This window comes from Myxocyprinus asiaticus, chromosome 21, assembly GCF_019703515.2.
Source record: "Myxocyprinus asiaticus isolate MX2 ecotype Aquarium Trade chromosome 21, UBuf_Myxa_2, whole genome shotgun sequence".
Taxonomy (NCBI): Eukaryota; Metazoa; Chordata; class Actinopteri; order Cypriniformes; family Catostomidae; genus Myxocyprinus; species Myxocyprinus asiaticus.
The window spans coordinates 7,464,524-7,477,162 of record NC_059364.1 but is presented as its reverse complement, the minus strand read 5'-3'; the positions used below and the strand labels follow the sequence as shown (position 1 = coordinate 7,477,162).

Sequence of the window (12,639 nt, the reverse complement as noted above, 5' to 3'; positions counted from 1 at the left end):
TGTGTGTGTGTGTGTGTGTGTGTGTGTGTGTGTGATATATATATATATATATATATATAAACCAGCACAGGATATCACTCATTCCCAAACAGTAAGTGATTTACGTGTGTTCATGCAAAGAAAGAACAGAGAGAGAGAGAGAGAGAGAGAGAGAGAGAGAGAGAGAGAGAGAGAGAGAGAGAGGGGATAAGACGACAGAGAAGAGTTTTTAAAATCCTCAGCTACCAGCATCTTTAACAGATTCCTCACAAACTCACCTCCCGACTACAGCACGGGCATCCGATAAGACCTGCGCGGAGACACACACACACACTCAGAGAGAGGGAGCTGCACACAGGCAAAGTCGGGACAGTCCAAACAGAGCGCTTCACTTCATTACGCACAGATTGCGAAGAGGAAAACAGGACACACTCCACACTAACGCTACTGCAGATATATCTCTTATCAAGAGTGCGAAGGACCGGATTTCAGGAATTAAGCTTCACTTTGGAAAAGAGTTTTTGTGGATTTTGTGCGTCTGGAGAAGTTTGAGGATGCGCGTCTCGATCCTGCTGCTGCTCTGCGCTCTTTACGCAGGAGACGCGCACAAACTATCCGCGCTCACGGTGAGTCACCAAACACTTTATATACTAGGTTTCAGTGCGGCACTTACAATGGAAGTGAATGGGGCCAATCCGTAAGCATTAAAATACTCACTGTTTCAAAAGTATAGCCATAATACATAAACAATATGCATGTCAACATGATTTAAGTGCAATAAATTAGCTTACTAACCTTTTCTGTGTAAAGTTATATCCAAATTTACAACTTTGTGGCCATGTTGATGTAATGTCAACAAGCCCTAAACCCTAAAATTACTGTTAAAATGATTATTTAAATGACTTTACAGCTCAAATAACACGAGTTTTAACAAAATAATTAATTTGAGTGCTTTTATAAAATTATAAGCTTCAAATTTCTGCCTTTAACCCTCCAAAACTTTGGCCCCATTCACTTTCATTGTAAGTGTCTCACTGTAACCTCGATTTTTGCTTTTTTTTTAAAGAAAAGGACAGACAAGTCGAAAGAAATTTTTGTGGTAACCAACATTATGCAACAAATGCTGTCTATATAACTTAACTTGTATTGAACCCAGATTATTCCTTTAAAACAGACCTATTATTATTAGGGTTTTATATATTCTAAGTCTCTCTGAATCATTGGACTTTTAAAATCTGGAATTGTCATCCATTTTGCTTTTTAAGCTTATGCATATGCACATTATTTTGTCATCTTAATTAACTGGTATTTAATATTAGTCCAACATTTTTTCTATTTAATATGACTGAATCAGTCATGGCAACATTAGGTTACACTTACTAAAGTAATTTAACAAAAGTCATTTTAAGTGTCAGATAAGGTAGAAATAGCTTGTTAAAGACAAACAGCAAATTTCAAATTTACTGTGTAGTAAATTATGGTCAGTCCGACATTAGCCTGACATCAGAATCAGAATTCATGTTTATTGGCCAAAGGACACAATAAACAGGCCAGGTGCTTAAGGTTGATAATTACAGGATGATTTAAATTTGGGTGCAGAGCATCTTGGCTGTTTATACAGTATGTGCTTGTGTGTTTGTGTTGTAAAATGAGAAGCTCAGATACTAGAGTAAGATGACATGAGCAATCTTGGGAATCCTATTTGGGCTCAGGAGTGGTGATGTTTGTGAACTCTCAGACTCTAAATTCTTCAAGAAGGTAATCAGAGCTCCACAAGCTTGCTTTCACATCTGTGTGTACAGTAAATCACTACAGGTGCACTCCCACCCCATACTTTGCCTTATGTGTGACAGGGGCTTGGGTATTTTTGCCCACTGAGCGCTGGGAACTTGGTGAGATTTTCTCCCCTCCCTGCGGTCGCTGGCCTCTACATGGACGTCTGCCTGTGTACACAGGGTTAGGGCCGCTGATTGCGGGAAGCCGCTCCCCATTAACCGAGTGAGAGAGTAAGTGTCGTCTGGCCACGAGAGAGAGAGAGAGAGAGACAGACCCACACAGGTCCATCCAGAGCTTGGACACAGAGCAGCTTTGATAGACCACGAAGCCCAGGCATTTATGTCCAACCAAGTCAGCCCTTGCCGAATGCCTGAGTGGGTTTGCACTTTCAATAGAGAGACAGGAAACGGCCCACTTTCTAATCCATAAATGTTGGTCAATAGTCAATATTTGTGTACCTGTCAGGGATTGCAACAAATCTAGTATGTAATGTGTGCTTGGCAGCTAATTGTGGATGTTTTTTTTTTGTTGTTTTTTTTTGTTTTTTGCAGCTAATATTTGCATTTGAGGTCACATTTTAGTTTTTTTCCCTAAATGCACAGACAATATGCAAAGAAATAAAGAAAAAAGGACTAATTATTTCATGCGTGACAGTATTCTTTGTTGAATGCATGTGATAATCATATTGCTAAAGGACAGAACCTTGGGTGACACAGATGTGTTTTGTTTCTGTAGTTCTGTAGGAACGAACATCCTAATTCTAGACCCCATGAACTCAAAACTGTCTATTAGTACATGCATATTAGCTTTGAGGCCATCTACGTATATGCTGGTTTACTCTTAACTTTTAGCATGTATATATATAGCATATAAGCATTTAAAATATACCCTTTCTCTTATGAGAAACTGAACCAGAATTTTTTATTGACTTATCTTGCAATACACTGTTTTTTTTTTTTGTTTTTTTTTGTCTAATTAAATGCTCTCTAGATTGAAAATGTCCCTCCCACTAATACAGACCAACTAGCAAGTAGGTTCCTGGCTCTGATGGAACTAAAATCTTATGGGCTATTTAGTCCTTCGATATGCCTGGGCCAAACATCTGAAAACAAGTCAACACAGGACAGAAAACAGCACTTGTTAAGCCATTTCCAGCCTAAAATGAAAATCACATGACTGTGGCGACATATTTGCAAAATTATATGTGGTTTACTACGTATATCGCGGCAGTTCCGAGGTGAAATGTCCACTGAGTGGTGCTAAAAGCGAGTTAAATGTTCTCCCAAATAGATGAGTTTTTTAAGGTTAATTCTTTATCGAGTTTTACATCAACAAAACCGACCTCCCTACCCTAAAACTTAAAACTAAACATAACCTAAGCAAATGTGAGTAAAAAAAAAAAAAAAAAAAAAAAACAAAGTTGTCATTGTTGTAGCGCCTCTTATGTTTATTTCACCAGGAAACTTCCGTGGTATGTACAACTAGCCACGTAAAAATAATTTTGCTAAAATGTTGGTATAGTAACATGATTTTATGAGATGAGGTTGGCCATTTCATGGTGTTTTTAATGGGATAGTTCACCCAAAAATATAAATTCTGTCATCATTTACTTACCCTCACATTGTTCCTTACCTATATGACATTTTTTGTTCTGTGGAACATGAACAAATGCACTACTATGGATAAAGGATGCAATGAAAGAGACTGAAAAGTGACTGGGAATAATATTTCGCCTAACATACTCTTTTTGTGTAAGAGTCATACAGGTTTGGAACAACATACACTCACTGAGCACTTTATTAGGAACACTATGGTCCTAATAGAGTGCCAGATGTGGTCTTCTGCTGTTGTAGCCCATCCTCCTCAATTCTGAGATGTTATTCTGCCCACTGAACTCTACAGAGTGGTTATCTGAGTCACCTTAGCCTTTCTGTCAGCTCTGAGTAAACTCAAACCAGTCTGGCCATTTTCTGTTGACAAGGCGTTTCCATCCACAGAACTGCCGCTCACTGGATGTTTTTTGTTTTTGGCACCATTCTGAGTAAACTCTAGAGACTGTTGTGTGTGAAAATCCCAGCAGATCAGCAGTTACAGAAATACTCAAACCAGCCCATCTGGCACCAACAATCATGCTACAGTTGAAATCACTGAGATCACATTTTTACCCCATTCTGATGGTTGATGTGATCATTAACTGAAGCTCCTGACCCGTATCTGAATGATTTTATGCATTGCTCTGCTGCCACACAATTGGCTGATTACATAATCACATGAATAAGTAGGTAAATTTTGTGCAGTCCAGTTTCCTCTGGTCTTTGAGCCGCAGAGATTTTGCCTGGCATACCCATTTTGGTGCTGATGGAGGCTGTTAGCACTGTGGCCAGTGATACAGTTGCTGTCAATGTTTCTCTGTTGGCATCTGCAACAGCTGGGCCTTCTGGGATGGCAGCTATGTGGCATGGGCAGATATGCTGTTATTTGAGACTGAGTAAACAGGGGAGTTTATTTCATGCAAGGCTTTAGGTACGAGCCTCTCGCTTTCACAACATTTCAGCAGAGCCTTGTTTAAATAAGCCAAGTGTCCTGAGATCTCTGATTCATCTGTAGTCAGTCGACAGGCTCGGTTGGTGAGAACAGGTAGAGACAAATTTTGTAAACGATTACACCACTTTTGCATGCGGTATTTCAGTGCACAACCCTGCATCCCAGGCCACATTCATACTATTCTGTTTAAGTTTAAAACCTCTGTTTTCAGTTTCCTAATGCAATAATTTTCCAAAGTATGTGGTTAAAGAGAGCATTTTTGAATGTCTGTGTTTTCTGTGGAGGAAAACGCCATTCCATTGTGTGAATGAGAGGCGTAAACGTAGCAAAATCAATGGATTTTCAAATGAAAACGGATTTGTGTGGATGTGGCCTTATTCACGAGCCCCCCCGTAATACAGCTCGACCAGACGCTATTTGCACCGGTATAGCGCTGTGACATGCATATTTAAATTAAGTAATTGTCATTCTTTAGTGCGAACATGCCTCCTTTCCATGTAAATGAGGCTTATAAATGTTTGCATTATTCACAATAATCAGCGCTATTTGGCTGCTGCAACTAACATTGTGCTATTACTGCCCGCAGAAAGCAGGCGGTAAACTGAATTTTATTAAAAAGAGATGTTTGTGTAGTACATTTTCTGTTGATCATAGCAGCTGTAATTCATCAAATAATGGAGAAAAAGAGCATTATAACCAGCCACTTCATTATTTGTTATTTTATTTTGCTGCACAAAATTGTATTCAGCACTAAAGTTTGTTAATTTCCTTTGGTGAATTTGTTGCTAAAACATATATTATTCAAAGAAATGAACTATTAGCGGGCGTAATTCATTCTAGTGTATTCTCCCTGAGTGTGTGAATGTCGCCAGCATTTTTGGCTTAAGAGTTGCCGCAACATAGTCTCATCACAATTAGAAATAATTTGTATGAGATGGCGAAATCATAAGATATCGTAACTTGGTTCATACGATAAGGAACGACTTTTATTCCCATAGAGACTAACCAATCAATAAACACAATTTCAAATCGTTACAATACAGGCATCAAATTTTAGCTAGCCTACACTGTAAAAAAAATCCTGTTGTTTAATTAAAAAAAAAAAAAAAAACTGCCAGCTGTGGTTGCCAGAATAATTATGTAAAAAATACAGTAAAAAAAAACTTTACAGAACAACCTGTACATTTTACAGTTTAAAACTGTTGTAATTTACATGACCACGATGGCACTGTAAAAAACAAAAAAACAATTCTGTTAAATTTACAGTAAAAAAAACATCATAAACTCGATAGCCTTCTGAAACTGTAAAAATCTGCTTTTTACTTTATAATGTATTGTTAATCACCGCAGTAATTACAGAAGAGCACACGATGACATGCAGTTCATCAATAGTGGCCTTTCAAGAGCAATGATCAATAAATATGTAGAGTCAGTGCTCAGTGTCACTCACACAAACACTAAACACCATCAGGGTAACACATGTGAAATTAAAATAATGCAGTAAACATCAACTAAACTACATCAAATATTAAACAGTACACCCCAATGTATGTACTGTTTTATTAAAAATAAGAAGAAACATAACTATTCCCGTAAAATATACTGAAAAGTAATGGATCATGCAGAGAATTGTGGGAATGCCCGATTACTCTTTTTTACTGTAATTTTAACAATAATTTACTGTAAAAAGTACATGTACTCTCTTGTTAAACAATGTAAATTTTTACCATTAATTATACAGGAAAATCATACTTTTTACAACATTTTATTGTAAAAACCACTGTATTGTCTTTTAAAATATATTAATTTTTTTACTGTATATTTTACTGTTAATACTCGTTAATCAATTAACGATTTATTTCTGTAGCATTTTTACAGTCTTTTACTGTTAAAATTACAGACATTTTTTACAGTGTAACATCTGCGAACAAATTTGGTATTTATGCAATACAAATGACTGATGCATGTCAATAACTTGTAATACGCTTCTCTCGTATCGTTCCAAATCCCAATATATTCTTTCTTCCGTGGTATACAAAAGTTATTATCCTATTTAAAACATTGTTAGGTGTAGGGTTTTGGTAAGGGGTAAGATTTTATGGTTAGATTTAGATATTGACTAGGGGTTAAACTTAGAAAAAAACCTAAAAAAACACACAGTAGTTCGTGGGTTTGTTTATTTTTCTCTATAGGAGTAAACGAGCCAACTCGTACAATTTCTTAAAATTTTTCCATCTCGTACTGATTATTATGAGCTGTCATAAGAGCAGGTTGGTTGCAGTGTTGATCCCAGCAGAAAAGCTATCACTGATGTGCGAGACGTATCCTGAAGCATAAGAAAAGGGTTACAAGACAATATTTGAAGACTAAATCTATCCAACACAAGTGCAGTGGATTATGTGAAAGAATGCACAGTGTCAGGATTTGAGCGCTGTGATTTACGGAGAAAAACTCAGGCCGACGCCCTTCTCCTCATTATTTACAGGATGAGCAGGGATGCTTCTACAACTAAATGTTAACAAATGGCTGTGGGTAGTTCACCTGGGGGTCAGAGGTCATCTCATCACACTCCCCTTTACACAGCCTGGCAAAGTGGAATGTGGGAGGCAGAGCAGCACAGTGGAAACCCTCACTCTCTCTCTCACACACACACACAAATGTGTTGTAAGCAATTAAGCTAATCTGAGAGCTGTTAATTGATGTTACATTGTGATGTGAGATGATATTATGATATTATATTATATTATATTATATATGTCCTGTCCCTGATCATTTCAGTCTGACCATAACAGTTTTATAAGCTTGTCGCAATGTAATGCAGGCTTTGAAAAGAGGCTGTTATTGAAATATGAGGCAGTGCTAACTATAGTTGACCCAACTGCAAAACCGCAGCCTTTGAGTAAGCTGTGTTACTCATTTCATATGAGAAGAGGGAGTTTAAATAGCACAAAAAAAAAAAACAAACAAAAAAAAAACAAAAACAGCATATATATAAATACATTAAAATGCAAAAACATGTGTGACATGATACCTTTAATAAGCCTGCTCTGTTTGCTACAGTAAAGCAGATGTACATGAATATCAAACCCCATTCATAACTCTGCTGTGCCAAGTACCTTTAAATATCATTAGAGCCATTACAGCTAAAATGGTTCTGTTTCCCACATTTGCTTTCTTCAGTATGACTCAAATGTGTCTGGAGGTGATCTTTTCAGAGGTTTCCTAATTTTAGGCTGTGCTGTGCACGTAACAGACAGACAAAGCTGGTAAAAGCAAATGTTTTGGTTGTGTCAGACTAAAAGAGACAGGGAGATGATTTGGTGTGAATTTAGTTTTGGCATTACTGTCTCAAGAAAGCCCACTGTGGCATTAGGTGCATTTTGTTTGTCATTCCTGTGTGATTTTCCATTTTTAAATTGCTCAATGTGTCATCCCTTCCATACCTCTCTGTTGAAATCCATGTACAGTGGCTCCTAAAAGTATTTGGACAATTAAGCCACTCTTAAAATGTATGAATTTCATTGCATTTGATAACAAAATATCAACTCAAGTGGTACCTGTAAACAAATAATGTCAGACTTTTCCCTCAAGGACTAACTTCACTTTTCTGAGGCAATTTTGCTATTACTTTGAACCAACTGATCTTAAAGGGATATTTCACCCAAAAATGACAATTCTCCCAAATGTGTATGCCTTTCTTACTTTTGCTGAACACAAACAAAGAATTTTAAAAGAATATCTCAGCTCTGTAGGTCCATACAATGCAAGTGAATGGTGGCCAGAACTTTGAAAGTCCAAAAAGCACATGAAGGGTCATAAAATTAATCCATACGACTCCAGTGGTTAAAGCCATATCTTCAGAAGCGATATGATAGGTGTTGGTGAGAAACAGATCAATATTTAAGTATTTTTTACTATAAATTCTCCTCCCTGCCCAATAGGTGGTGATATGAACAAAGAATCCACAATTCAAAAAAACAAAAGAATGTGAAAGTAAAAGTGGAGATTAATAGTAAAAAGGGACTTAAATATGGATCTGTTTCTCACCCACAGCGATCATGTCACTTCTGAAGATATGGATTTAACTACTGGAGTCATATGGATTACTTTTATGCTGCCTTTATATGCTTTTTGAACCTTCACATTTCTGGCCACCATTCATTTGCATTGTATGGACCTACAGAGCTGAGATATTCTCCTAAAAATCTTTGTGTTCAGCAGAATAAAGAAAGTCATACACATCTGGGACAGCATGAGGGTGAGTAAATGATGAGAGAATTTTCATTTTTCGGTGAACTATCCCTTTAAGGTTTTTAGTGGATGTACATTTACATTTAAATTTATATTTACATTTAGTCATTTAGCAGATGCTTTTATCCAAAGCGACTTACAAATGAGACACATAACAAGCAATTTGTCATACAAAGTTTAACAACATCTGCAGTATAGGACAGCCAAGTTCTCAGAGGCTGGAGTAGTAAAGATGCTAGCACAGAAGAAAGAGACAGACAAGGATTTTTTTTCTTCTTTTCTTTTCTGTACATTAAGTTCAGGTTAAGTGCAGTATTACGTGCAATTAGTGTGGGTTGGTTGAGTGTTCGTGGAACAGATGTGTTTTCAGCTGGTTCTTGAGAAGGTAACAGCAGATCGTATGGAGGTTGGAAGTTCATTCCACCAAAGAGCAGCAGAGAATGTGAACGATCGCGAAATAGACTTTTCTGTAGCCTTTAGCCTCCTCGTTATCGTACTCGCCTCCCATGCTGGAGACCCCGGTTCAAAGCCCGCTCGGAGTGGGTCGAGCAGGACCGGTTATACATACTGCAGATGTATGAAGGAAGTTCCCCTCAAATTCACATAGGATCCTAGCAGAGTAACCACAGTTTATGTAGTTTATCACAATAACTATGGACATGTTCTACTAACATTTCATAACAAGAAAGTGTCCAAATACAGTATATTTTATCTTATTTTTAAGAAATATATCTATTGATTTATAATATAAAACCAACAAGCTTCATTTTGGGAAAAGTGTACTTGTGATATCTTTCTTTAAATTCAATCACACTTGATATTTTGTACAATGCAATGAAATTAATATATTTTTAAAGGGATAGTTCACCCAAAAGTGAAAATTCTGTCATCATTTACTCACCCTCATGTCCCTGAAAGAAACCTGTATAAGTTTCATGAAACCCAAAAGGAGATGTTAGGTAGAATTTTCAGGCAGCCTCAGTCACAATTGACATTTATTGTATGTAAAAAAGATACAGTCAAAGTGAATGGTAACTGAGGCTTTCATTATGCCAAACATATCCTTTTGTGTTCCAAAAGAGAGTCATGTGGGTTTGGAAAGGCTTTAGGGTGAGTAAATGATGACAACATTTGAATTTTTAGGAGAACTATACCTTTATGTGCAGCTTAAATGGCCAAATACATTTTGGGGGCCACTGTATATCAGTCACTTCATAACAGGGTCCGTTCAGATGATGCCATATTCATCCGCAAAACTGTGCACCTGCAGAAGACGAAAACAAAAATCTTTTTTTTCCCCCATCCTTCACATGACTACCAGCAGGTTGTCCCTTTTCTTGCTGATTTTTCACAGCAATTACAGGCTTTTCTCTTTGATTGAGTTAATAGCCTGGTTCTGTGCTGTCACTTTCTTCCTTTTCCACTATGCTGGAGACTAACGATGCCTAGGCAATCCCAGGAAGCCCCCGTTGGGGCCCTTTCACACGTCTGCACACGCTCTCTCACTCTCTGCCGGGCCCCCATTGACCCTTAGCGGCCAAGGTGTGAGGGGCCTCTCTGGGTCTGTGGTTGGGAGGCACCCCTTTCCTTCTGGGCCCCCTTGGCCCCCATGTGGCCCTCTGTTGGGCACAATGCACGCTCTGCTGGAGGTTTTCCCCTGGATCACTGCTTTCAGTCCTACAATGCCTCACTGGCAAAAGGGGGTAATAGGATTTTAGGTTTGTGTGCTGGTGGGTCCCTTGAAAAATGTCAGTTTTTTCTCTCTGTCTTTTTGTCTTTCTCACTTTTTATTTTTGTTTCTCTTACATTCCCATTCATCTAAAATGATCTTGCTTTGAGAAGGAATGATAAAAAAGCATATAGATTTGTTTTATATGTAGCTAATTGTAATTACAGTAGACTTTCCCTAACACACATGCCATTACTCTATCCCTAAACGATTTTTGTTGTTTTAGAATATATATATATATATATATATATATATATATATATATATATATATATATATATATATATAAAAACAGCATTTACTTTATTTATGAATACATTTTAAAAATGTAAAGGTTTTCTAAATGAGGACGTCCCTAATGTCTCAAAAGTGAGGTATTGGCAGATTTGGTGAAAACTGGTCGACCAGCTTGGCTTTTCAGTTGAAACTGGTTGACCAAAGCAATCGTGCTGGTTAGGACACTTAAAGCAATAGTTCACTCAAAAATTAAAATTATCTCGTTATTTACTCACTCTCATGCCATCCCAGATGTGTATGAATTTCTTTCTTCTGCAGAATACAAACAATGATATTTAGAAGAATATTTCAGCTCTGTAGGTCCACACAATGCAGGTCAACAGGGCCAAAAACTTTGAAGCTCAAAAAGCACATAAAGGCATTATAAAAGTAATCCATACGACTCCAGTGGTTAAATCCATATCTTCAGAAGTGATATGATATGATATGATATGATATGATATGATACATGGGTGAGAAACAGATACAAATTTAAGTCCTTTTTTTTACTATAAATCTCTACTTTCACTTTTACATCTGAAAACCACATGTGGTGCCTGTTTAGTTTCACTTTCACATCTGAAAGTGAAAGTGGAGATTTAGAGTAAAAAGGACTTAAATTTTGGTATGTTTCTTACCCACATCTATCATATCGCTTCTGAAGATTTGGATTTAACCACTGGTCTTATGGACTACTTTTATAATGCCTTTATGTGCTTTTTGAGCTTCAAAGGTTTTGGCCCTGTTGACCTGCATTGTGTGGACCTACAGAGCTGAGATAAATATAAAAATCGCCGTTTGTGGTCAGATGATGAAATGTTCAAGCCCCAGGCCCCCATGGTACTTTAATGGGGCCCTGTGCTGCTGTGCATTAGGCGGAAGAATGCTCATTCGAAAACCATGAGAGTCATTCAGTTTCTGTGTTTTATTTTTTAAAGGGAACCGTTTTTTGGATCCCAACTCTTATAAAAAGGTTGTAACTGTCATGAGTGCAACTTTATACCATGTCAATTCATCGCATCACTCTTCTCAAGATGCCGTCTGCATCTGAGCTCTATTTGGACTGGTTTTGGCCATTCTCTAGTGCTACTGTGGTGTCTCTGTGACCAGCTGTTGATGCTGTATACAGACAGCTGTCGTGGGTGGTTTAAGATTCCCCGGTGATTTTCAATGGACGTGTCTTGGTTTGGCTGAGGCTGAATTGATAGGCGATTATTTGGCTGTGTCTGGGTTTGTGGGGTCTAGTTTGGACAATCTCATCTGTCGAAGTGTTGAAACGCTGAATACATCTTGGCTGTGATGAGCCCTCTGTGGTGGTCGTGTTGGTTTTGTCCATGTCTTGGACACTGACTGTGACCAAATCGAATTGTGTTGGCTGCGAGAGCGCTTCAGCAATAGCTTGACTGAGTTTGAGCCGCCCCGTTGTGAGGATTGTGAGCTCTCCAATGGCCATGGTCGTAAGATGACCATCATGGATGATTTTGGATTCGCTCTGCAGCGCTCCGGGTACAATCTGTTTCCTGACATCTCTGTCGCGCCTCCCGCAAGCTCCCTGACAGCAGAGCGGAGAGTGACGGAGCGGAAGGGGCACGGGGTCACAGCTGCGGAGAACAAGAGGGAGTGAGGGCGATGGGGTGAGAAAAAAAGAGCACACTGAAAAAAAAACGGGTTTTTTTGTTTTGTTTTTTGTCTTCATCTTCTTTATTTTCACAAGATATTTTTTTTTTTTTTTAGTAAAAATATCTAAACTTTCTGAAAACAAGATACGTTTACTTGATAAGCAAAATGGCTATAATATTGAAGGGATTGTTTACCCAAAAATTAAAAATGTGTCATCATTTAATCACACTCACGTTCTTCCAAACCTGCATGACTTTCTTCCATGGAGTAAAAGGTATATGCTAGGCAGAATGTTAAAGGTGCACTCAGTCAGTGTAAGTCCAAATGACACAAAGACAAAAGTTACTGAGTGCACCTTTAAGGACTGACAGCTTCATTCATCATTCACTTTCATTGTATTTTCCATACATTTTCCACAAGATGCAATGAAAGTGAATGGTGTCTGAGACTCATTCTGCGTAACT

General features: G+C 37.9%; 2 protein-coding genes across 3 annotated transcripts in view; one reads left to right on the top strand and one right to left on the bottom strand.

The window, feature by feature from the left end:
- The window catches only part of LOC127412197 (actin-binding LIM protein 1-like), a 232,954-nt gene that overhangs the window by 7,326 nt on the left and 212,989 nt on the right, over nucleotides 1-12,639 (bottom strand). The window lies entirely within an intron of this gene.
- LOC127412201 (SPARC-related modular calcium-binding protein 2-like) overlaps nucleotides 205-12,639 on the top strand; it is a 52,361-nt gene continuing 39,926 nt past the window's right edge. The window contains exon 1 of one of the 2 annotated variants that reach the window (XM_051648393.1): nucleotides 205-605. In XM_051648393.1, the coding sequence (XP_051504353.1) occupies nucleotides 534-605 (72 nt within the window). In that variant the 5' untranslated portion in view covers nucleotides 205-533. The remainder of the gene's footprint in view (nucleotides 606-12,639) is intronic. The other variant, XM_051648395.1, reaches the window with a different exon arrangement.